This window comes from Vicia villosa, unplaced genomic scaffold (genome assembly GCF_029867415.1).
Source record: "Vicia villosa cultivar HV-30 ecotype Madison, WI unplaced genomic scaffold, Vvil1.0 ctg.002495F_1_1, whole genome shotgun sequence".
Classification (NCBI taxonomy): Eukaryota; Viridiplantae; Streptophyta; class Magnoliopsida; order Fabales; family Fabaceae; genus Vicia; species Vicia villosa.
Genome location: NW_026705947.1, coordinates 283,203 through 310,130, shown reverse-complemented (window position 1 = coordinate 310,130; position 26,928 = coordinate 283,203). Strand labels below are relative to the sequence as shown.

At 36.5% G+C, this 26,928-nt stretch overlaps 2 protein-coding genes across 2 annotated transcripts; one reads left to right on the top strand and one right to left on the bottom strand.

The window, feature by feature from the left end:
- Positions 1–546: 546 nt before the first annotated feature.
- LOC131638974 (uncharacterized) lies at positions 547–1,398 on the top strand. The gene has a single exon (XM_058909498.1). It carries the CDS (start codon positions 547–549, stop codon positions 1,396–1,398), a length of 852 nt encoding a protein of 283 aa, XP_058765481.1.
- A 19,417-nt stretch (positions 1,399–20,815) lies between these two features.
- LOC131638973 (uncharacterized) lies at positions 20,816–22,168 on the bottom strand. The gene has a single exon (XM_058909497.1). The coding sequence runs from the start codon at positions 22,166–22,168 to the stop codon at positions 20,816–20,818; it is 1,353 nt and encodes a 450-aa protein (XP_058765480.1).
- Positions 22,169–26,928: the final 4,760 nt, after the last annotated feature.

The following is a 26,928-nucleotide window of genomic DNA, read 5'->3' as shown; positions in this document are numbered from 1 at the left end:
CACACCATGAAGACGAGGCCCGCCTTCGACAGAAGAAAACTCGCACCTCTCCGGGGGGAGAGCCCTCCAAAACCAAGAAGATCCGGGGAGGTGATCACGAGCGAACACCCCCTTCTCCGGACATTGGAGACGACAACGAGCCTTATGACCCATTTTCTCGGGAGATCCTGGCGGCTTCACTACTTCCAGGAATGGAGAAACCTCCCAAGCTCGACGCCTACGACGGGACCACCGACCCCGATGAGCATGTTGAGAACACCGAGGAAAATCTAGCCTACATGGACGTCAGGGGCGCTATAAAGTGCAGATTGTTTCCAACGACGCTCCGTCGAGGGGCTATGGCATGGTATAAAAGCCTGCCTTCCGAGTCGATCACGTCTTGGAAAAATATGCAAAAAAACATTTTGTAGGCACTTCACTGCCTCCCATCGACACCCTAAATCAGAAGCATCCCTGGAGGCTATAGTCCAGGGAAAAGACGAATCTCTCCGAGCATAGATCGAAAGATTCAACAGAGAAGCCATCCAAGTCGAGACCAACGACCGGATGAAGAAATATTTGCTCGAGCGAGGACTCCTCCCTCTGAGTGACTTTACTAAAGCCGTCGGGATCGAGACTCCAGACACATTTGAAGCCCTGCTACTTAAGTATCAAGCGTACATCAAGTACGAAGAGAAGAAGGCGGCTAACAACGTCCATGATTTCAGACATCGGGAGGGTCCCAAAAACTCCAGGTATGAATATCCTTCGACTTCACGTCGAGGAGAAAGGAAGATGGGGGATTGGTCTCGCAACCTGAGGGACTTCAAGGGTCCTTCCGGGCGGTATACCAATTATACTCCATTAAACAAGGCTCGTGACACTATCCTAAACGAATGCGTGAGCAATGAGTTCAAAAAAGCTGGCATTTGTCCTCCTCGACCGACTGCTGCGAAACCGAGGACGGACAAATCCAAATTCTGTAGGTACCACAAGAGCCATGGTCACACGACAGAAGACTGTATCCATCTTAAGGACGCTATTGAAGGGCTGATCAGAGAAGGGGGGTTCAACAAATCCCCAGTGGGTAAGATCAAGAGGTGTTTCGAGCAACTCATCGAAGCAACAACGAGGCTCAATGTGACCCTGGACAAGACCACCGGTAAATCCCACCCGCTGTCTTTTTATTTGGAAGAACTGCTTGGTGAGTCACCGAATTATAGCATCCCTCTCCTCATCAGGGAAAGGATGGCTAACTTTGATGTGCATCGAATCCTCGTCTACCAAGGCAGCTCGGTAGACATCATGTACACACATATATTGAAAACGCTGCAACTTGACAAGTCTAATCTCACCCCTACACCGGCTCGGATCTTCAATGCTTCAACGGGGAAGTTACGAGACCATGGGGGTTTGTAGACCTCATAGTCACCTTCGACGAAGGTAAAACATCAAGGGCAATCAAGACCAAGTTTCTGGTTATCGATTGCCCCTCTCTTTTTCAGTGCATATTCGGGAGACCAACCCTGGCCGAGTTGGTCGCCGTCCCCTCCACTGTGCACCTCAAAATGAAGTATTATACACCCAGGGGGCTGGTCGCCACTATACCAGGCGACGTCCACGCGGCCCATAGATGCTTCGAAGGAGGTGCCAAAGGTTTCCACACCATCACTCCCCGTCCGAAGGTTACGGGGAAAGTCTCAACTCCGGACTCCTTCGAGAAGGTCAAGCCAATCCCTCGGGTCGACACAATTGAACTCGATAGTCGACTCTCAATGGATGACTTGGCAGAAAGAAAGAAGAAGGGAAAATACCCTATGATCGAAGACCATCCAGAATGCTCCTTGGCCGCTGAACGGTTCGCCCCGAGGCCCATACCGGACGAAGATTTCGAGCTGGTTTCCCTGGGCGACAACCCAAAGAAGGGAGTTAAAATCGGTGCAGATCTGCCTGAGCTGACTAAGGAACAACTCAAGGCATGCCTCCGGGAGAACGCCTATCTCTTCGCACGAAGCGCCTCAGAAATGCCCGGATTCGACCCAAACATCGCCTGCCACCACTTGACCATTGAACCGAGCCACAAGGTAGTCGCGTAGCTCTTGCACCGCAAAATTTGCCCTCATCATTTGTACATATTTCATCAAGCTACAGTAGACGTTTATTTCGTCTTCCAGCCTTTTCAAAACTTCTACTGTTCATTTGAGCAAGTTTACTGCAAAAATAGTGACAAAATGCATACTGTTGTTCACTGTTCCTTACAACGTTCGAAAATTCATAAAATATTTCTAGAGTACCGTATCAGGACCGTTTCGATTTCTGAGTATTCGTCTCAACATAGTCTACAAGAAGCTCTAACTTCCAAGAATCAATTTCAATAAGAAAGCTTCCAAAAATGCAAAATACTGACAAATTTCAGTGATGTGTTTCACCATTTGCACAATCTTGCAAAAATAATAACTCGGTCGATTTTTATCGTATCGAGTCCATTTTTGAAGCATGATGTCACAAATCACATTATCTTTGGGTTCATAGTACTTTTGGATTCGAACGGTGTTCCAAAGACTTCTGTTTTTGGTTTATTTGGCAAAACGGAAGGGTGAAAGCAAAGAAAAGGCCAAAAGTCAGTCTACAAGAAAATTCATAAAAAAATCATCTTTCGTCAGAAAAATCTCATCTCTTGACACGAGGTCCCTGACATGTAGATCAAAAAGTCCACAGTTGAAATCAGAGCGAAATTTGGAATTTAAACCTGTGACCTTGTCGCGTTTTTGCTGTCGTAAGCATAAAAACAACATTTTTCAGGCATCAGATGAATTTGTCTCAGACGTTTCTCGTCATAAATCGGCACGTATCTCATTAATTTTTCGTCCAATTGAAATAATTCTCGCGGAAACGAGTCACAATTTCAGTCATGGACGTTATATCAAAAGTTTTCATTTTCGGAAATTTTTGATGGCGTGAACATTTTTGTGGGACCCATGTGATTTTCCCTCATTTTTATTTTTTAGTATAAATTCATTTTCCCATCACTTTTTCATTCTAACCATATTTTTCCATTTCAAATCATTTTTCAATTCCCTTCACACTCTCTCATTCTCTCTCAACTAAAACACTAACTCACTCACATATTTTAGTTTTTTTATAGATCAAAATCAACCAAAAACACTTTTTAACTTTAGTTTTCTAAACTTTTTAGAACAAAAACCCTAAAAATTTCAAGAACGCCAACAACTTCATATCAACTCTTCAAGAACATTCATCAATTCTCAAGAACAAAAATCAAGAATTCAACTCAATCTTTCTCCTCTCCAATGAAATCCTCTCCTCCTTCTAACGCCATCATCAACATAATCTCACCGTCACTTTCTTTCAATTCATTGTTTTCAAACTTCAAGAGGTAACATTCTAACACTTTGATTCATGATAATTATAGTATTATATTGTTATTCTTGTGAATTGTAGTGGATTTTGGCATTGGATTTAGTTAGATATATAATTCCATTGTTAGAGTTGGTATATTCAACATAGAATTTTACATAAAATATAGTTTCCAATTTGCGCACACCATGTGTTTGTAAATAATTCACATAGAACTAAACTTTGACATAATTGGCGTTTTTAGTCATAACTTTTGATTCGTAAATCCGATTGCAGCTTTTTTACATGGAAGCATAGGTTTTATGGTGTTCCGAAGCTTCCTACGCGGACGGATTTTGGTTTGGACAATTTTGGCCAATTTTGGGCAGTTCTAGAATTTTGACGAAAATCGGTTTTTTGACCGAAAAGTGGCCAAACCGACCACTTTTTTAAGTCCATCCGCACATGTAAAGCTTCCATAATTTTTGATAAATCATTTCAATTTATTTTTGAGCTTGTGACATCGTTCCGGTTCGTTTTGATGACATTTCCATAACAGCAATGCTATGTGTACACTAAAGTGTACACCTACACCGTATTGGTGTACGTACGGACGGTACTGTTCATGTACGGACGGTACTATTCACCGTTCGTACATGAACAGTGCAATATTATATTAATATTTTTTTTACGTTATTTATTTATTTTTTTAAATATTATTTTTTTAAAAAAAAAAAATTTATATTTTTTTAAAAAATATTTGACAATACCTGCAGATTTACCTGCATTTGAAATTACCTGCGAATTTACCTAAATTTGTAGGTAAATTCGCAGGTAAATCCGCAGGTATTGTCAAATTCGTAGGTAAATCCGCAAGTAAATCCGCAGGTATTGTAAAATCCTTAGGCAAATCCGCAAGTAAAATCCGCAGATATTATCAAATCCGTAGGTAAAACCGCAGGTATTGTCAAATATTTTTTTTAAAACATAAAAAAAAAATTTTAAAAAATAATATTTTAAAAAAAATTAATATAATATTGCACTGTTCATGTACGGACGATGAATAGTACCGTCCGTACATGAACAGTGTCGTCCGTACATACGGTGTAGGTGTACACTTTGGTGTACAAATAGCATTATTGTTTCCATAATGTGGTTTTTTGACTCCTAAAAGTGAGTTTATGTGTATTTTCACTAAGTGTTTGATGTGTAAATTCTATCAATGATGCCTAGATTGTTAACTTTCATTTTGTGCTAGTTCTAATTAGATATAGGTTTGTAATATAGCACCAATAGCATGTGTTTGATATCTAACATTAACAAGATTAACATGTCATATTTCCTCATGACACTAATATTACGAATTCACTATTTTCTAGTTTTTAGCCTAACACTAACATTGACATGATTTAGCTTATCTTCCAATGCCATAATATAACACTTACTTATGCATATTTTGGCTAGTGCTATAGGATATTAACATAGTTTCTTTGATTCAATACTAACCATTTAACATTCACTTGTAAATTTTGTCAATTCCTTGTTTTTTCACATAACATGTGTAATTTTCCAACTTTATGAATTTCATGCTAAATGTTTCCATACTTGTTTTTTTTGGGTTTGTATTATGTTCCAATTAACTCAAGACACATAATAAAACCATTTCTAAGTGTCAAAACTTGAGATAATCGGAAAATGACCCAAATACCCGATTTTGGTACTTTTTGCGATATAAACTCGTTTTGTACATAATTTTCCGACCGTTTATCATTTTTCCGACTTCTTTATATGTAACCATACCTTTTTGAGTATTCCGGAGCTGTTGGTATTATTATTTCTGCATTCCAGACACATTATTTTTTCGATTTCGCTACTGCCAGAATCACGAAAATACCCCTTTGAGCCATTTCCGGTACGAATTTGACAAAACCAACTTTGTTTTTGAGTCTGTAGGGACGTTTCCAAGCTTCCATGTAAATTTTGCTCGATTCCGATAATATTTACTTTTGACATTCTTTGTTGACTTTTACCGATTTTGATTTCGTTTGATATGTAGATAGTTTCATTGACTTCCATTTAACTTGTATTCATATTTAAATAGCACTTTCATACTATTGCACTTTATTTTGCTAGATACAGATACCGTTCGCACACATTTTGTTAATTTACATAGTTACTTTAACTAGTTTGTGTTATTTTTCGGGTTTTCATGTATCACACCTTTGTTGTACATTTAGCTTGTTTCCTTGTTATCTCTAACATTTTTTGTGAGTTTGTGTAAGGATTCTATGGAGCCATTCGGCATTACATGCCTTTCTCGGTATTCCACTTTATTTGTGGGATGCCGCATTTCTCATGCCGGATGCTCGATATTCCACTTTATGTCTAGGATACCACTTGCGTTCTTGCCCCTCATGCGAGACGTATATATATTATTGTACATTATCTGTATATAGATTTTGTTTGCAGGGTGCGGTTGTGGTTTATTTCCGCAATCGACATTTGTACATACTTGCTTTTAATGTTTTGAAGAAGCATCTTGACCATGTTACTTGTGGATGTAACTTGGATCTCGGGGAGTTCTATTCTTAGCGTGCTTTTGCTAATGGATTGATACCCATTCGGTATACTTATTGAGCCTATCTACATCCCTTATAGCATTTATTTATCGCTTTCCTTGCCATGAGAAGTAGGAATAAAGATGTATGATGGGAATCTCTGTTGCTGATCATGTCAGGAGCCCCTCTGGTTTATTTAAAAACTTGTTTAAGGCAATTCTACATATGATTTGAAAGTCCTCCAAAGAGGCTATGTTTGTGTTTGTTTACTTTTCGTGCTGCGGCAGGTACCATGGTATTAAGACCCAAAAAGGGCACCATTAAAATTCCTCAAAGAAGTGTCGTCCATATGCTCACTTTTTGAAAGTTATGAACTCTGTACATGTGCCCAGATCTTATCGAGTCAATAAAGTGGAAAAGGGTTTCGTAATCAAACCCCACAACTTCTCTTTAGCTCACATGGCTCGACGTTGATGATTGGTGTACACACGCACCATTCTTTCCCCCAGATCCTTCTTGCCCTGGTGACATGATACCGGGATTAAGAAACCCTTATTTCCCATAGTATGACGACTTGGTTGCTGAGAGGGACGCGCCCCTCTTGTCTATAGTCTGATCTCCTTATTGCTGTTTGGTCTAATGCTTGGTTGACTCGGATGATTCGCTCTCCTTGGCTATGGAGGGACCCCACCCATTACTACTTGGCCAGTGCCTTGTACTTGTTTTCTTTTCGAGTGATACTCGATTGCTTGTTCATATGTTTGCTTATACTTTGTCGCCTAGGTGACTTGATACCTTGTGCGATGTTTGACATTCTTCGGACCCCTAACGGTCCAAACCGCATTATACCTAATGATAGTGTGTGACATCCTTTATGCTCTCTACCAGAGAAATCTCTTATCCCTCTACCTGAGGCACCACTTAGCTCTCTACCGGAGACATCCTTTAGCCCTCTACCGGAGGCACCTCTTAGCTCTCTTCCAGATACATCCTTTAGCCCTCTACCGGAGGCACCCCTTTGATCTCTACCGGAGACATCCTTTAGCCCTCTACCGGAGGCACCTCTTAGCTCTCTACCGGAGAAATCTTTTAGCTCTCTATCGAAGACACCCTTTTACTCTCCATGCGTGCGTCTCCCTCTACTCTTTATACGAGACACCTTTTGCATGCTCCCTTAGGGTTCGGCTCTTCGCTTGAGCCATAGACTTTAGGTTGCTATCCATACATGACGACATTAGGTAGACTACCCTTTCACGTAGGGCTATCTTTTGCATTGCATTCAAAAAAATACAAACAAACTCTTTTAATTTTTCTCTTTTATCGGACGTGTTATTTCCGCTCCATCCCATGCGTGAGTCTCCAAAGGTCGAGCAGCGGAGTGTGAATGTAATATCAGCCACCTAAAAAACACAAAAACAAACAAAATTAGATAGCCGAACTACGGTTTCTCTGATCCCTCAAAAGGGTACGTCGGCAGCAGGGTGGGGCCCGTGCGAGCATAATTCTTTATTTTCCCTACATTGTTTTTCCTTTCTTTTGCATGCATTTCGATTAGCTTTGTACATAGACATAAAATTTAATTTTACACCCATTAGACAACAAGCAAGCGTGGATCCCATCAAATACGATGGACGTGAGGGGTGCTAACACCTTCCCCTCGCGTAACCGACTCTCTTACATGTTTCTCTGGTCGCGATGACTTTGTCTTATCCTTTCCTTAGGTTTATGCAGTGTTCCCTTTCCCTTCTCTTGGGATAAATACACTTTGCTGGCGACTCTATTTTCTATTTTTTCACCACCTCGCGTTTGTACTTGGATTTTCGGCTATGGAAAATATCGGGAGCGATAGCTGGCGACTCTGCTGGGGAGAGTGATTAACCTCTTGCTGGTCCAATCCCTAAGCGAGTCAATCCTAGCGCTTGCTTGTTTACTTTTGTCATTGGGTGTTTGTTTTATTGCTTTGTATAATTACCTGTTTGCATTGCATTCTATGTGAGCCTTTATTTCCCGCATACTGGATTTGTCTGGACTGTTCTGGATTTTCTTTGGCGGGTTGGGTTGTTACAAGTGGTAAAAGGCCCAATACACATGTTATGAGTTTACGTAGGAACACTTAGGACTAGAGCGGACTCTCGATGGCTATGTGACGTGAGGTCATGGGATAGCGTAATCAGGAGACCCCGTGCTCGGACGAGGTTCAAATGTGATATTATCATCATCATGTAGATGTTACGATGATAATACTTAGCAGGAGAACTCACGACTCTCGAGTTACCCCATTGTCCTTACCATGACCTAGACTACACCCGTGAGTGGGGCGAGAATTATTCTTACAGGTAAAGATACTGTTGGTGACTCTCGTTATGTTGGTGACTATGGTTTCCTTGGTATTCTATGATTATGCCAGACCTTTGATCCTATGATATTCAAACTTGGTTTATTTGTGTTCCATGATGGTATCTGACCTTTATTTGGTTTATATTTATTGTCCATGGTATTATGAGGATTTCAAAATGGATGTCACACTTTTGATCCTGGTATATTCAATATACTCAGAGGTCACTCAACAGATATTCAGCAGCACAGTGGTTGCCCATTTATTTTGGGAACCTTGATCCCATATTTATGTATACATAACATGGTTAACCACATTCTTAGCATGCATGTTCCATTATTTCCAAGGAATCATATCTTTAAGTTGTGCATCGAGCTTTTCCACGTCATACTTGTCTAAGATTTTAAAATCAAAGCATGAGGATTCCTTGGAAATGAATGAACATGTCATTGCATGTATACCATGCATCCCATACATCTCATGCATATCAGGTGTTCAGAGTTGAGGTTCCTTATTCAGGCTTGGTACTCTCTTCAGAATTGCAAATGCGACTTTTCCTGCTACATGTTCAGAGTTGGGGATTTCCTATTCATATTTGGTTTTATCTTTGAAACCGCAAGTTTTGACCTCTTACTGTTACGAGTTCAGAGACCAGACATGGAACAACTTTATGGGGATTTGATTGAGAAGAAAATTCATTTGGGTTAGTTTATGAGGACATTCAAGTTATGACCCATGATCAGAAACTCTTAAGAGGGGGAAAAAGTCAGCTGAGGACTCAGGTGAAATTGATCATGGAGTTTTTAAATACCTTGTTGGGAAAAGAAGACGATATGTTTGTAGCAAAGACAAAAGGAGGCCTAAAGGATAGTTTTACCTGGTTCTCATGTCTTATGCTCAGTTGCTTCCACGCTTGCTTGAGTTGCAACTGGTTAAGCTTTGTACTTCGTTACCATCTACAAATTCCATTCATGATGATGAGGATGCTAGGTGTGAGTTCTATTCTGGGGCACCTGGTGATGTTGAGAACTATAAGTAGGATTTAAGTTTCGCTTGCCGCAGGGACATTTATGTTTTCTCTAGATGGTTTGACCATGCAAGACAATCCTTTTCCAAATGGTGATAGTTACATCTGTTACATCTTATTCTCGAGGTCCTACTTCCCGTTTTGGGTCACTATAATTTTGGCTCCTAGAGTTTCCATCTCAGCAGCCAGTGCATTGTTTCCCAAACAAATCCAAAAGGGAAGGCTTATTAGCAGAGACAAAAGTATGAGTTGCAAGTTGGTGCGATCATGATGACTTTTGCCCAGCTACTTCGTCGCTTGTGGGAAGATCAGTTGATTAAGAGTTATGCTTTGGGTCCTCTTACCATCAATATCTATCCTGATTTCTATATCAATTCTTGATGTGCTAGCCATTCTAGGGCATCTGATCATCGAATCAAAGATTGCAAAACATAAAGTCTAGGATTTGCTCGACACAAGGGCACTTGTGTTGATTTTTAATGGTTTATACCGATCAGTCCCTACTTCATATGTTGTAATTCCTGAGTATCGTTCGCAACTTGTACTTCTGAGGATGTCTTCCCAACACTCATTGCTTGTTCCAAGTTGCGAGAATCAATTGATAAATCAGAATCCGCATCATCTGAATGCTCATGCAGATCATCAAGGGTCGAGGAAACCAATAAATGGGTTTGATATAGTTCATGGGCCTCATCTTCATTTATTCTCTCTATTGCCCAAGTTTTCATTAAAGGAAACCGAACAGTTGAAGCATTTCATTCCTCCTTATCCTACGAGGATTGATCCTGACGCCTACTTTGACTATCATTCCGGTGCACCTGGCCATCTAATTTAATGTTGTATGTCATTCAGAGATAATGTACAAGACCCTCTTGATTCAAAGGCTAGTGTTTTCACACCAGACAGCCAGAATTGAATTCTCATTTGACTCAACAAATGTCAAAACCGCAAAGTGCATCGCCAGGAGCAACAAGTCCAGACGGAGGCCAAGTTTCCTCAACGATGGCAATCTTTTGTATCCTTACTGCATTTTCATTTGTATCTTGCTTTATTGTCTAAACATTGTCTGCATGTAGAACTTTGTCTATTTTTTAATGTTAATTTTAATACATTGATTATGTTTGTCTTAAAGTAATTCTTTAGTTTTACTTAATCCATTTGTTTGCACTCATCCATTCGTTTTCACTCATAAATTTTTTTTTTTGGCATTTTGATACCAACATTACCAATCCTTTCGCCCAAGCAAAAGTTGGAGGGAGAATGATGAAAAATAAAATGCAAAATCTCAGCTTGTATGCTTTTGAGTAGAGCCCTGTTGAAGATGTACATGCATTGTTTCAAATCCCTAAACACTGGAGATATAAGGGAGTGAAACCCTCGTTAACCTCTCTGAGCCTTCGAAGTAGGAGTTTCTTTTCTGTTCAGAAAAAACCCTTATTTTTAAACCGGGGCAGGGTAGTGTTCAGTTAATCTGATTGAGCATTTAAAACTCAGCAGGAGTGCGCATCTAAGGATATAGCAATGGTTATCTTTACAAAGGTTGAGCAAAGTAGAAACCATAATGGTTATCTCTCGTCTATCACCAATATGCATCAAAGAAGGACCATATCCTAACGGGTATCCCTCGCACACCAGGAGGTCAACTAGATGATGATGCCAAAATGGTAATCCTTCATCCACCAAAGACTCGTGCAGTCACTGTAACACCCCAATTCTACCCCTCGTAATTTAATAATAAAATCAGAGTTTCAAAATTTCATCCAAACATAAATTGAGGTATCATATATTCGTGTTTCCATCACTTTGCATTATAATGCATATCATCAAAATCAAAAGTCGGATATACCGATCCATATCATATATCATCATATCAACATATGAATATTCACAACACAACGGATATGTTCATAAAAATATACATGCCATCATGTTATCATCATTACATAAAGTTATGACATAATAAGATAGTACACATAAACTATCCTATCCAAAAATAAGAACGTCGCCCACAACCCGAGTGTTACTACTATCAGAGCAGAGCGACATCAAAATAAAGAGACTCGAGCTAATCCTCGTCATCCTCGTGGATCACCTGCACGTTACCAATATAAAGGCAACAGCGAAACAAGTAAAGGGTGAGATACTCCAAAACATATAATTGAAGGCATGATAAAATATATAGGGTTAAATATGTTTTTAGTCCTTATAAATACGCGACCCTGCAATTTTGGTCCCTATAAAAATTTTCTTCGAATAATAGTCCTTGCAAATTTTTCCATCCACAATTTTGGTCCCTGCCGTCAAGTGTCATTGACAGAAGCTGACGTGGCACTAATTGCGGGGGTTTTAAACCTCCTCTGAACTATCCCAGAAAAAAACAAAAGAATTGGTTCTGAACTTTTCACAAACACCTTACAAACAAGTCTTGTTGATTCAATCATAAATCCATAGGAAGAAGCACTTTTCCAACTTTATATATAGCAAGATGCTTATCTGTATATATAATACCAATGATTGTAGTGTTTACTTCACTCGTTGATATGTTCACACTTCCACCTTAACTCATAACATTCAGTTCCACCTTTCCTGGTTTAGCTCTAGCAAGTGTTCTCACAAGGAGAATTATTCGGTGATGAGAATTACACAACTTAATTTTTTTGGCTCTTTCTATTTATTATGTTTCATACCAGTAAGAACTGTAGGGTGGAATTATTTTAAAACTAGTCTAAATTTTATATTATAGTTTTCTTTCCTTACTGTATAAAAGCATGAATCACATCCATTGAACTAACGTGCAATATTTGGAAAAGGGAGTTAAAGGATGTTGAGGTACTTTTTAGTTTTAGTAGCCATGTTGAGGTACTTGAAGGATGATTTAAAATGTAAAACATGCATGTCCTTTTCTCTAGTTAAGTTTGCATAGTCTTATATCAGTAAGAAATACTATTGCAGGGTTGAATTCTTTTAAAACTAGTATAACATTTATATTATATTTTTGTTTACTTGCTATTTAAAAAGCATGCTTCACAGCCACTGAATCAACAAATACATTGTGTGATGTTTTATATGTCAATAACATTATAATTGTTGTAAATTTCTAAATATATTTTGGAAATTCACCAATGTTGATTGTAGAAGATTGTCATGTATGTTGAAAATATGTCATAGCTTCAGAGTGATGCAAACAGAGAAATTGTTGGTGGTACAATGATATAGAGAAATTATGTTACAAGCTAACTATAAGCCTTCAAAATTTATGCTTTACGTGACAACTTATATATATATCAAGTGTATGTATAATCCTAAGAAATTAATTGATCATAATTCCTCACATTGGCTATCAAGAGCTAGGTTCGGGTTCTCTTTTATCATAAAACATAGTCACTTCTGTCGAATTGTTGCCTTGTTGATCCACCGCAGAACGCCGTTCTGCAACACGCTGCCCAGAAAATTGCTACATTATTCACATATTGTGAGATTATGAGCATAGTAGAGGTAGAGGAAAACAAATTTCCTCCCTAACAATTCCTGCAGAGGTTGAAGAGATCTGAAAAAGTTACTCTCAATCAATGTAGAATCAACGATTTCTACATCGACGGCAGCACTAGAGATGGAGTGGTTTACTCGTTTTGAATCAACAAGACTTGCTTGTAAGGTGTTTGTGAAAAATTCAGAACCAATTCTTTTATTTTTTTCTGGGTTAGTTTAGAGGAGGTTTAAAATCCCCGCAACTAGTGTCACGTCAGCTTCCGTCAATAACACTTGACGGCAGGGACCAAAAGTGTGGATGGGAAAATTTGCAAGGAACTATTATTCGAAGAAAAATTTTACAGAGGCCAAAATTGCAGGATCGCGTATTTATAAGGACTAAAAACATATTTAACCCTATACCAATTCATGTGTACCTACGCTTTTATCAGGTAACTAATATTAAAATGGATTTGAAAGTTTTCTTGAGTGGTGCTATATAGGTCGTAGATTTTGACTTAATTTTTAGCCTCTTTGAATGTATAATAATTGATAATTAACTCTGGCACATGTATAATAAAGAGTTATTTACATATTTTCTTTTGGTATATCTAATACAAGTGTGACAAATTTATATTAGAATAGTATTTACTTTTACTGGATCTATTTTTATTTTTTTTTGAAATTGAATTCTAATCAGATGTGTTGCACAATATTTAGTATTCATGTTTGGTGAAGAATCCATCTCCTTTAATCACTTTTCTTCTCTTTCTTTCAGTAGTATCATGAGAGCAGAATCCATCTCCTTTAATCACTTTTCTTCTCTTTCTTTCAGTAGTATCATGAGAGCTAGCCATTCATTCTTGTGCATGGTAAACTTTTTGGCCATCAATTCGTTGAGTTTGAGCAACAAATTCAGAACATTCTCATACATTCTTTTTTTCAAGAGTACATGGAGATTGTTGGAAATGTAAAACATCAGAAAAGCAGGTTCTGGAAAAGCATGTTTACTTGAATATATATATATATATATATATATATATATATATATATATATATATATATATATATATATATATATATATATATATATATATTATTGATAAAAAATAATTTTGGTAAAATATTATTGATAAATTCTCTATCCCTTTTATCTATATGTATAGATAATATAAATTAAGATCAAATTAAATAAAAAAATATCATTAATATTTTTTAAGTCGTATATCTATAAGTATAGGTATAAGTAATATAAACTAAGATCAAATTAAATAAAAAAATATCGTAAAATTTTTCTTATGCACTATAGTAAATTGATCTCAAAAATACTTATGGTCACGGTGTTTGTTGTTAACATTTATGGTATTCTTAAATTTATGAATACATGTAAATATAGATCAAACCTATATTTTGTTGTTAAACATTCACATCTTCATCTTCAAACAGTATTTTTTAAAGAGAATAGTTAAACTTACACTCTTTTTTACAACTACACCGTATAATTATACTTGAAATGTATGCATACATTTCAATTTTTTAATAAACAGCATTGTCTTGATTTCCATGCCAAAATATTTCCTTTTGTTAATATTTACGGTGTATTGATACGATGTAGGGCAAATGGTGTAGAGATAGCAAAGCTCTTTTTTAAACACCATACAAAATCTTAAACTATCGTATTAATAGGCATTTTTTTAGAGGGTTAGCATGTCTTGCATGAGCTCCTCACTTGCATATACTCAATTATTCAAATCAAATATCTATAATAAATTATTAAATAGATTATTATGAAATTTATATCAATATGTTTAAAAGTAATATATTTCTTATATTATAATTATATTATTGAGATGACGAATTCATCTTATATATTTTTCTTCTCATTTTATAAGAACATCTTTAATGAATATCTTAAAGAAATCTATTTCGAGTCTTATAGACTATTAAATGATCTTTATAATGTTATGTATTATTTAAGAGTCATCTATATTTTTCTCTAGTGACACAAATATGTATATTATTATTTTTATATGGTGATATCTAAGATGAGGATTCAATTTGGAGCTCAATTAAGTTCCTCTTTAGTAAAGTAGACAAAATATGTTAGATTTATTTAACTATCTATATTTTTCTCAATGGTTTAGATCAAAATATGTTTTTTTACTTGCATAGATAAAGGGGATTACTTCTTGTACATATATTATTGATCAAAATCTTTTCTATAAATGAGTTATATTTATAAAAGGAAAAAAAGTTTGATATAATTCTAAATATTTTATAAACAATGCTAAGAAAAATATTTATATACAGGAAAAGAAATTATAGTTGATCAAAATATTTTTATATATATGAAAAAATTACATTTATAATATAAATATTATTAAAAATATTTTTATGCACATGTTTTCATGTCATAAAAGAGAGAAATTATTGAAATAAAACGAGGAAAATGAAAATATTGATTTAAATTTCAAAAAATGGAATATTGTCAATCATTTTCTTAAATTTCTATATTATTAAATAATATAGTTTGAATTTGATAAATTTCTTTAATATTTTATCTTTCTATTTTTAGTTTTTTTATTAATTTTTTATTAATATTAAATATTTTTGATAACAATGCGCGTACCATATCGTTATTCGTGTGGTACTTAGAGTTATGAACGCCAGATTATCAATATTTGGCCGATTTCCCACACCCGCCTTAAAGTATCACAGAAAGTGTTGAAAAACGGAATTCATAATCGAAGCCACACCTTCCACAATATAACTATTCATGCATAAGGATATAATCGCATTAGACCTTTATCTAGAAGCCATAAACCTATTAAAATTTTTGAGTTTGCATCATCCTCCCTCAACTAATTCACTATTGACTTTTGCCATTGTATACTAGAGTTTAACTTAGATAAAGAACCCAATTCAACTGATAACTCATGTAATCCAACCTCCTCACCTTCTCTAAAGAAAATTGTCCCCCTTTCACATCAAGGGAATTAATACACTAGTTTACCTTTGAAATTTCCCCTTCCAGATTCTAAGTATGTTGATGATGCCACCATCTCAAACTACCTTTGATCAACCTAAACTTTTCCTTCAAAACATATCCACCACACCCTTCCACCTGAAAAGACCTCAACTGTTAAACCACGTAATCATGGTACCCTGGTAAATCCGCCCAACATTTCAACATACGTTGAGGTTGTGGTCCCCAATTATGACCATCAACAGTCAACACCAGTGGACAATGATCAGAGATACCTCTAGGAAATGCCCACTGAGTACAATTAGGTCAAATATTACACCACTCTTAAGTATCCAGAAATCTATCCAACAGACTCATAACTCGACCATCCCCACGATACCAAATAAATCGTCTCCTACAAAACGGAAAATCTACCGGGCATTATCCTTAATAAACATATTAAATGACGAATTTTCCACATAACTCTCAATAGACACAATACTACGCCTTTCTACCTGATGCCTAATATCATTGAAATCCCCTACCATACACCATGGACCTCCACCAGATTCATTCAAAATAACTCTTAAACTATCCCATAACATTTACCTCTCCATACCATCACACGACGCATGTAACGCCCCGAATTTAATTATTTATTTAATTAAATTAATAAAGGATTTATTTATTGGATCTAATAGAAATTGGAATTGTCGGTATTATTTTAAGAAGCTAATTGGATTAATATGTCGATTAGAGGGATTAAGCTAAAGTTGGATTATTTAGTCATTAATCGGAGAATTAATTAAGTTAATTTTGTTGAAGAAATAATATTAGTAATAGTAATATTATTTAGTTTGGATTAAGTTGTAAGGTGTTAAATAACAAAGTAGGAGGTGTTGGTTAGTTTTTTTTTTTATAAACTGAGAATTATCATTAAACGAGAAAAAAAAAAAAAGGGGGGGATCGAGCCAAAACCCCTTACAAAGCACAAAGCCTTATCCTAGGAGTACCCTCCATATCTAGAATGTAATCTTTAACCACAGCAGAATGTACAAAATTAAACCATTTATAACTACGCAAAGAAAACCCGATGTTCGCCAGCATATCAGCACAAAAATTGGCCTCCCTGTAAATATGGGAAATCATGAAGTCCATTGAGCGAGAAACCGCCACACAATGCAGCCAACGAGATCTGATAGCCCACGGAACAAGGGAAACATCCGTGAAAGCATTAACCACCAAAGTACAATCTGTTTCCATCCAAACTTTAGTCCAACCCAAGGTAGTGATTTTCTCCATAGCAACAAGAGCTGCATAAAGCTCAGCCAAAGCAGCATTGCCATCACCTAAGAAATCACAAAAACTGCCCAAATGGCAAGCCTTATCGTCGCGGAAAATGGCACCACAAGCCATCAACGAAGGATCACCGGAGGCATAGCCATCAATGTTAACTTTAATTCAACCCGGAGGAGGAGGGTGCCAGAGAACCTCCTTGATACAAACCGGCCGACGCGGATGAATAATGACATCGAAACCTTTCAGGATGGAGAAGTTGCTAATGTCATTGTTAGAGCAAAGAACATTATTATCACCCACCAGCTTAGCTCTAGCAGAAACCGCACTAGTGCAGGACCTCCAATTGGAAGCTTTCTCTTCAAATCTGACCTGGTTCCTAGCTTTCCATATGAAGTATATAGAGCTGCAAACACTAGAAACAGCCACAGCCAAAGCTTGAGAAGAAGACTGGGTTTTAATCAGGGCAATGCAATCCTGCAAATTACAAATTTTGCCATAGAAAGCAAACTTGTCTGAAAGCCATTTCCAAATATTAGAAGCAAAATTGCACTGAAAAAAAAGATGATCCAAGGTCTCACAATTAACTTTGCACAGTGAGCACATGGATGTATATTGAAAGCCTCTAATCAGCATGTTATCATCAGTAGACAGACGTCTATGGAGCAATCTCCAAACCACCATAGAGTGCGAAGGAGGGACCAAATTGTTCCAAGGAAAAACCGAAGAAATCCAAGGCTGCACAGGAGAAGGAACCCGTTTCGTAAGAGTCTTATAAGCCAAGCTAATAGTAAGCTCCCCCGAGGCAGAGTTGCACCAAACCAGCGAGTCCTCAGCATTGCCAATGTTCAAGGCCGCAGCAGATATCAAAGAAACCAGGTTAGGGAAAGCAGTTTGAACATTCAAGGGAATGTTCCAGCTATTGTTCAGCAGCCAATCATTAATCTTAGTAGATAAAGTGTTATGGAACCTAGCAGGGATACCAAGAGAGTTAACCAACGGTTCCTCCAGCCATCTGTCAAGCCAAAAGTTCACATGTAAACCATTGCCAATTAACCATTTTGTATTGTCTAAAAAAATCTGGTACTTGTCCTTAATGGTAGACCATATGGAAGATTTTATATGGTAAGTGATGATCTTATTCCCTCTTCTAACTCTAGTCGCAAGAAGCTTAGCCCAACAAGAATCCCCTTTAACAAAAAGCCAGCAGAGATGTAAGTTAGAGGCTGAGTTGAAAGTGTCCAGGGATTTTAGACCAATCCCCCCCTCCTTGAAACTGTTGCAGCAGTGTTTCCACGCCACCGTAACCATTTTCCTTTGCTCCAAGTTACCACTCCACGGGAAATTGCGCATCCAAGAATTGATCTTCTTCAAGAGAGCACAAGGCCAGCTATACACCGAAATGCAGTGGACCATGGTGCTTAGAATCACTGATTTGAGCAGTTGAAGTCTGCCAGCCATGGAGAGGAGCTTTGCTTTCCATCCAGCTAATTTAATTTTGATCCTATCTGCAACATACGAGAAATGCATGAGTTTAGGTTTCCCAACAAAGATAGGAGCACCAAGGTACATAAAAGGAGGAGTAGCCTTAGTGAAACCAATAATATTGGCCAAAACATCATATCTCCCCAAGGATAGGCCACCAGCATAAATGATAGACTTAAGACTGTTACACTGCTGGCCAGAACAAGAAGCATATTCCTGCAGCAGAGTAGCAATGGCAGTAATGGACTTGATATCCCCTCTGCAAAAAATCATAATATCGTCTGCAAAAAGAGTGTGAGAAGGAACTAAATAGTTTCTGTTAGCCTTAATCAGATTTATAGAGTTAGTTTCAACTAAATTTGTTATACCTCTGCTCAGAACATCTTCAGCCAAACAAAAAAGAAGGGGAGATAAAGGATCTCCTTGCCTAACTCCATTGGAGCATTTAAAGAAGCCAGCTTGCTTACCGTTTAAACCAATAGATATATTAGCAGAATTCAGAAGAGTTTTAATCCAACTACAAAATTTAGAGCAAAATCCAAAGCAAGCCAAAGTTTTAAGGATAAAATCCCAACTAATAGTATTAAAAGCTTTGGAAATATCAATCTTCAAGGCAACATTGCCACTGAAGCATCTGTTGTTCAGAAGATTTATGACTTCAGAAGTCAAGCAAATGCTGTCTTTAATGTTCCGGCCCTTGACAAAACCAAACTGCTCTTTGGAAATCAAGGAGGGAAGGATACAAGCAATTCTGTCAGCCAAAATCTTAGAAATAATCTTAAATTTGAAGTTAGCAATGGCTAAAGGTCTGAAGTGATTGATGTTATTAGGCTCATTAATTTTAGGAATAAGGATTAAAGTGTTAGAATTAAAATTGGGCAAGATCCAATCCTGAATGAAGAACTGATTCACAGCATTAATAACATCCCTACCAATTATGTTCCAGTACTTTTGAAAGAAAAAAGCACTAAAACCATCCGGGCCAGGGGCAGAATTAGAATTAAGGTTCATGACAGCACCATGTATTTCACTATCACTGGGAATGTTAGTAAGCATAGAGTTAGTGTGCATATTCACAAGGTTAGGAATGACCCTATTAATGAGGCCAGAATCCTGCAACAAACAATCTTGGTTAAAGAGATTAGTAAAGTGATTGACAAGATGATTTTCAATAGTATTAGAGTCAGTTATAACAGAATCATTAATGGTCATAGCAGATATAAGGCTTTTTTTCCTTCTAATATTGGCATATGTATGAAAAAACTTGGTGTTCCTGTCTCCTTCAGTGTGCCATTTGATGTTAGCATTTTCTCTCCAAAACTCCTCTTCGATAATCAGAGCTCTTTCAAGACTATGCTGAGCTTTAGCTTCCTCCACCTGCAGAAGATCAGAATAACCAGATTGACTGATAGCAGTTTGTATTCTGTTCAACTCTTTTTCAGCATCCATGACCTTGATCTTAACATCCCCAAAGGTGGTCTTATTCCACTCTTTAAGTTTGCTTTTAAGAATTCTGAGCTTTTTATCAAGAATAAACATGGGGCAGCCACAAACATTAATGCTCCAAGCTTCTTTAATAACTCTCTCACAATCATCATTAAAGGACCACATTCTAAGGAACTTGAATTGGGATTTAAACTTTATCTTATCAGTCAAGAAAGTAAATAAAACCGGGTAATGGTCAGATCTAATTTTGGGAAGAGTGTTGCACATCACAGTACTACAAACATCAAGCCAATCCAAATTGCAAATCACCCTGTCAAGCCTCTTTTCAGTAAGCTTCCTACCTTTTCTACCATTACTCCAAGTGAAATTGTTACCAGCAGTGGGGAGATGAATAAGATCATTAGAATCTGACCAATGGAAGAACTCTCTCATAGGAATGCTTGAGGGTGAGTGAGAGCCTCTATACTCGTCCGCACTGATGATAGCATTAAAGTCCCCAATAAAGGACCAAGGAATCTTATGGTTATTCAAAATAGAATTGAGGTTAGTCCAGAGATTCCTTCTAGCAGTGTAACATGTAGAGGCATAAACAACAGAAATACCAAAAACATTATCGTTATAGTTAACAGAAAAAGAGATTTGTTGATCATCAATCGCCAAAATCGTAGGATTAATATCAGTCTTGCAAAAGCACCACAAGTTGGGAAGGAGACCCTCCCTAATGTTGAAAGCAAATGGTTTAAAATCATACCTGAACCACCAAGTGTGGGGGAATTTATTATAATCCATCCAAGGTTCAGCAAGGAAAACAAACTCAGGAGAGTTATTCAATAGCAGATTCTTTAAAGCAACTCTAGAGGAGCTTTTAGCAATACCTCTAATATTCCAATATAAGCACTTCATAAAGAAAGATGTTTGGAACCAGAAAATTTCCTGGTGGTAGAAACAGCAGTAGATTTCTTGTTCTTCTTTTTCTTGTTAGTGACCAGCTGAAAATCTTTTTGTTGAAACAGATCCACACCTGTGTCCTCCTGATCAGCCATGTTGTCCCAAGATTCCCTCAGAAAATTAGTGACCTTAGCTTTAAACCTATCATCAAGTTGTGTCTCTGGAACTTCCTCAATCATTTGAGTAGCATCCACAAAATCACCAGTTGAAATTACATCAGTTCCTAAAGGTATAGGAGTGAGCACAGGAACCATAATAATGGAGCTTGTGTCAATACTGTTATCAGAAACCACAACAATGTTGTCCTGAACAGGTGCAGGGGGAATAGGATCTTCCAAGCTTACAATCGGCTCAGCAACTTCCACATTCCCAGTATGGGCATCATTGTTGATTTTGGAACTCTCTCCAGTTGTGAATATTCTGCCCGTTGGTTTATATCCATTTCTGTCATTAGATCCCGCCTGAAGCATTCCCTTATCACTAGCTTGTTCTTTTTTCTTGCAATTAACAATAGAGTGCCCTATGCAATTGCAAAAGGAGCAAAACTCAGGGATTTTCTCGTATTCAATGTCAACAAAAAACGCAAAGCCAACCCTTTCAACAAGGATTTTATAACTTAGATCTTTGGTGAGATCCAAATCAACCAAGATTCTAACAAAATGACCGAATGGTCTTTCAAAAGCAGATTTATTTGTTGCCGAATCAATACAAATCGGAGTTCCTATACTGCTAGCAATAGCAAAAAGAATTCTGGGCCGCCAATACTCCTGAGAAAGACCATGAATCCTAATCCAAACCTGAGCCGAAGTTTGCTTCAGCGTAGAAGGGACAAAATCCTTAGTCCATGGGAAGAGTTTAAGCAAACCATTAGGAAGGGACCAGGCATTCACAGAGCGGACACGCTGAACATCTTCAAGCGAGGAAAAAGCAAATTCGAAAAAGCCTTTGCCGAGAGAGGTAACACCCCATTGCCCAATGGACGGCCACAACTCCAACAATTTACTTTTCAAATTAACCACCGTGAGCGGTTGGGAGCCCTTCGACCAAACCACTCGGCCGTGCAAATGATGCTTACATGCTTCCACACCAAGAGCATATTCCTCTTCAGGTATGGTTATGGCCAGTCTATCACCTTTAAGACATGGGATGGGGAGTTGGCTTAGAGGAATGTCACAGACATTGTTTGACACCACCGAAGCAAAAGATTTTGGTTTGACAACATTTGGAGTGATTTTGGTAACTTTTTCAGATTGCAGAGAGGGAGCAATCGTGTGGGTTTCAGGAAATAACAAAGCAGCATCCATGGAAGAATAAAGAGAACAGAAAACGAGGGAGAAAGAGGGAGGAGCAGAAGGCGCAAGCGGAAGAAGACTGAAAAACTAGCCGTTATCGGCAAAGCTCATCGTGGGAATTTTGACAACTTCATAGGACGGTCCCCGAATATTTGAGGTGTTGGTTAGTTGGAGGTGTTGGTTAGTTGGTTAAGACATTATGGAGAAATAGTATTATTATTATTATTATTATTTGATTAAGTAATATATAAGTTATTTTGGAAAAAAATAAGAAAAAGAAAAGGAATCAATACGTGAAAGAAGGAAAAGAGGAACAAGGGTTAGAGGAAATTGTCATTGGAGGAAAACGTAGACCGAAAGCCAGATCAAGAATTCGATCAGAAAAATTGAGATCGACCGTAAAACCAAGGTAAGGGTGGGGTTCAATCTCTATAACCGAGATTATGATAAACCGTATGTGGGATTGGGATTCTATGAAATTGCCATGGATTAATTGTTTTGTTTGCGTTGTGACGATTTGATTAAATAATTGTTACTGTGTTAATTGTTACTATTGTATTGGATGTGGATTTATAATTGGTGAAATCGTAACGAAGGAAAAGATGAGTTGATGGATTAATTTGATAGATTGTATGTCTTAAGTATAGTTGGAATAAAGTCGGGTAATTTTCGTAGTTGGATAAAAAGTCGATGATGTTGGTGGATCTTAGAAGAAAGATAGAGAGAGAGAGAGAGAGAGAGAGAGAGAGAGATGAAACTCGTGTTCATCAATCTCCAATTCTGATTTTCACAATTTTGGGGCAGCTGTCAGTAAGAGGAGCATAACTTTTTACTTATGATTCCGATTGAAGCGATTCTGGACTTTTTGGAAAGCTTATGAAATTCCCTACAGTTTGCATATAAGGTTTGCATTCAGGGAGTTTGTGAAGATGGAGAAAAGTGTGTTTTAATATCTGGGTCTGATGCTGATTTTTGGAAAATTCTGCATACGAAAATTCTGGATCACTCTCATTGCAAAGTTGATAACTTTTTACTTGTAAGTCGGATTTAAGCGATTCCTGAAGTTCTAAAATCTACACAAAATTATCTTCGTTTTGGAATATAATTTTGTGTTTGGGAGATCTGTATTGAAGGAGATATGGGTAGTTGAAGTTGAGCAATTATTATTGAAAATTTTGTAAAGATGAAGTCGCGTGTGAAATTTTGATGAGAATAATGTGTTAGTAATTATAAGGATAATACATGACTTATAGAAAATATCAATTTCTAGAATAAATATAATAGTATGTAGCATAAACTAGTAGTCTCGAGCAGTCTAACAGAAGCTGCTATTTAGCAAGAAATTGGATTATTATAGTAGAGGGTTGTAACCGCAAGTAGTGTTGGCAGCTGGAAAGTAAGTTGGTAGCAGGAAGTTAATTTAACAGGAGTTGAACAATTAAATAGTAGTAGATTTTAAGTAGTAACAGTACCGGTTAGTCGAATTAAGCGGTAAAGTTAGTTGTCAGAATTGACCGAAATTTAACGGGATAGTCGTAAATATTAGTAGGTAATTATAATTGGTTTATTTGGTTGTAAATTATGTCGATAAGTTGGTCTGTAGGTTGTTTGGTTGTTCCAGTTACGAAACTATGTTGTTGTTAAAGTCACCGTTGAATACTTGTTGTTGATTATGTTGTTGTGGATGAGTTGTCGTTGTTTCATATTTTCGTTGTTGTTTAGAATACGTTGTTGGTTATAAGTTATTGTTGATTAAGTTGTAGGTCAAACGACCAATGTTGGATTAAGTTGATGCAATTGATGCATGTTTAAGTTGTAGTTGCATTGTTGTGAATTATTGTTAAAGTTGATGTCGCATGGCATACATTGCATCGATTAAGTTGGCCTGAACTGAAAAATTGTTTAAGTTGGAGCTAATGCTCACCATATTGACCTGGATTGGCAAAATTATTAAGTTGAAGGCTTATGCCTTGAAATGCCTCGATAATCTGACATATGTTTAAGTTAGGAGTTTTACTCCGATGGATCCACATGCATTTGCATAGTTGAGTCGCATTTGAGTCATGTGTCCAAGTTGTCATTGTTATCAAATTGTGTTGACTATAAGTTGTTATATTGATGTGGTAGTTGATTTAAATTGTTATTGTTATTAATTGCGATGAATTGAAGTTGTATGAATTATAAGTGTTCGTAGATATGTTAGTTGATTTAAGCAGTTATTGTTCTTAAAATGTGATGATTTAAGTTACTTGCTAGCTATGTAAAGTTATTATTATCGTAGCATTGTTATTTGAAAACAATTGTTGTTATTAAAGTATCATTGTCAATATGTTGTTGTGGTTATTTAACGTTGTTGTGTTGTTGTTACTTAGTAGATGTAATTATTAAGTTGGTATTTGATTGTTGTTATGAAGTTGTAAAAACTCGTATGATCTAATCTAATATACTGTTTATCATACACTTGTTTATATTGGTTGATATCTCACCCCTTCTGCTGATGTTTCCCCTACCATGAGCAATGGACAGGTACTCAAGGATAGCTGAAGATGTTCAAGTCTTTTATAAAGTTGTTAAGTTGCTTGATAAGTCGAAAAGGGTCTTGCTCGGATATGTAGCACTCGGAATGAGATTATGTCTGTCTATGTTGTTTTCATCCTTGTTATATTTATAATTGTTGAATACAAGTTGAATAATAAAAGTAAATTACAATGTTTGAAGTTATCCTTAGTTGAATAGAGTGGATGATTGATTTATAAGTCATGCACTGTAATTCCGCTGCGTTGTAAATGAAAATGAAAAGAAGTTATTTTGTTGAATGAAATACAAGTTGAAATTTATGTTGAAATGTGATACTCCAATATGTTGCTTGAAGTTTTTAAAATACTCCGATTTTTACATTATAAATTCGGGTAGAAATTGGGGTGTTACAACGCATACACATTAACTAAAGAAAACTTCACCTCACTCTTTACAAAACTTTCGTGAATCATCAAAATATGTTATATCAATCGTGTAGCCCACACCTCCACCTTCATCAAATCCCATAACGTTAATATGCCGTCAGATGCCCCGACAAAAGGTCTATATGAAAACTCAATTAAATCATTCCCCCATAGAAACCGAGTAACAAACTCATCCACCACCTCCAATTTAATTTCCTGAATACATGAAATCCACTGACTCTTCTCCAACATCATTTTCCTCACCTTTCTTCTATTCTCCGACCCACCTAACTCACAAACATTAAACAATAAGATTTGAATCATAACCTCTTTTCCCCCTCGACACCTCCCCTAAGCACCACCCACTACCTAAGCACCCACGTCACCCTGATTCACCTTCACCTCATCCTTACTCCTCCATCAACCTCCTCTAAATAACACACTAAATATATTAGAATAATCCCCTGCCAACTTTACTTCAATCACATTTCCAACCTCTATTACATCCTCATCCACTTCCTTTTGTCCCTCATGTAAAGTCTTCCAATGTCTCCACTCCTCATTATTGATAGAAGAATTAGTCTCTAAAGGCAATAAAGCGTCTTGCAACCTCTCGTTATCAAGATGCTTAGCCGATTTAGACCCCCTTTCGCTTAGAAGTCCTCTATAACACCTTTAACAATTCTTTCTTGTCTAATGCCGTCATTTTTAGATAAAAAAGGAATATTTTGTATCACTAATTTTAACCCTATTCCGGATATGTGATGACTGTATAGTTTAATTTATTGATAATAGATTATATGTTGTTGCATTGTTATGCTAATTGAGGGTTTAATGTTGATAGTGTTGATTGAAGAATTTGATGAATTGAATTTACTTTTATTTTAACTATTTTTATTTGATTTTTACATGAAGATGTATTGATTCAAGAATTAGATGAATGAAATTACTTTCATTTTAACTATTTTTTTATTATGCTGACCCGTTTTATCTTTTATGAATTCTCTATATTTTTAAGTGAGATGGTATAATTTAGAAAGATTCTTATAATTATAATAAATAAGTATTTATTTTATTTCCTCTTTTATTTCGTTTATTTTATATGATTATTATACTTTCAATATATAATATTTATCATTAGTTAAAAAAAGAAAAAAAAAATAAGTGAAAAAATGTGAATTAGTTAATGCTTAAAATCGTGAGGTAGTTTTAATTAGTGTGACAAAATAATTTAATAATACATTAATTAATTAATTAAAAACCAATAAAAACAAATACAATTTTTTAAATAAAAATATCATAATTTAGTACAATAAAATGACAAAGACTAATTAATAAAATAGATATTAAAAATTTAATGAAAATTAAGTTTTTAATAACTTAGAAAACTTTTTTATATAAAGGTGAAAGTTAAGTTTAAAAAAATGTCGGTGAATAAGTTTGTTATGCTTCAAATAAATAAAAATGGGGTCTTGTTTAAAATAATCGCACGTGTCTCATAAGAAACAATTTTTACAGAAGCTTTTCAAAAACTATTTACTCCCTGTGAATTTTTTAAACCACTAGATGTAGATGATTTCGACCGTTAAAATTAGCGATCCTAGTGAATTCGTTTGGTCCAATCACACCATTTTCTAAAGTCATGGTTGTCACAGTATTAGCCGTAGATTAAATTAATCTCAACCGTTAACATCTGGTGATCCGCGTGAAACATTTCTACCCAATCACATTTCAGTAGTTTTCAGTTAAATTATAACTTTTAACCTTTTACTGTTCACACAATTTCCCAAAAAGCCTCTTTCACATATTCCCAAATTACCTCTTCCGGAT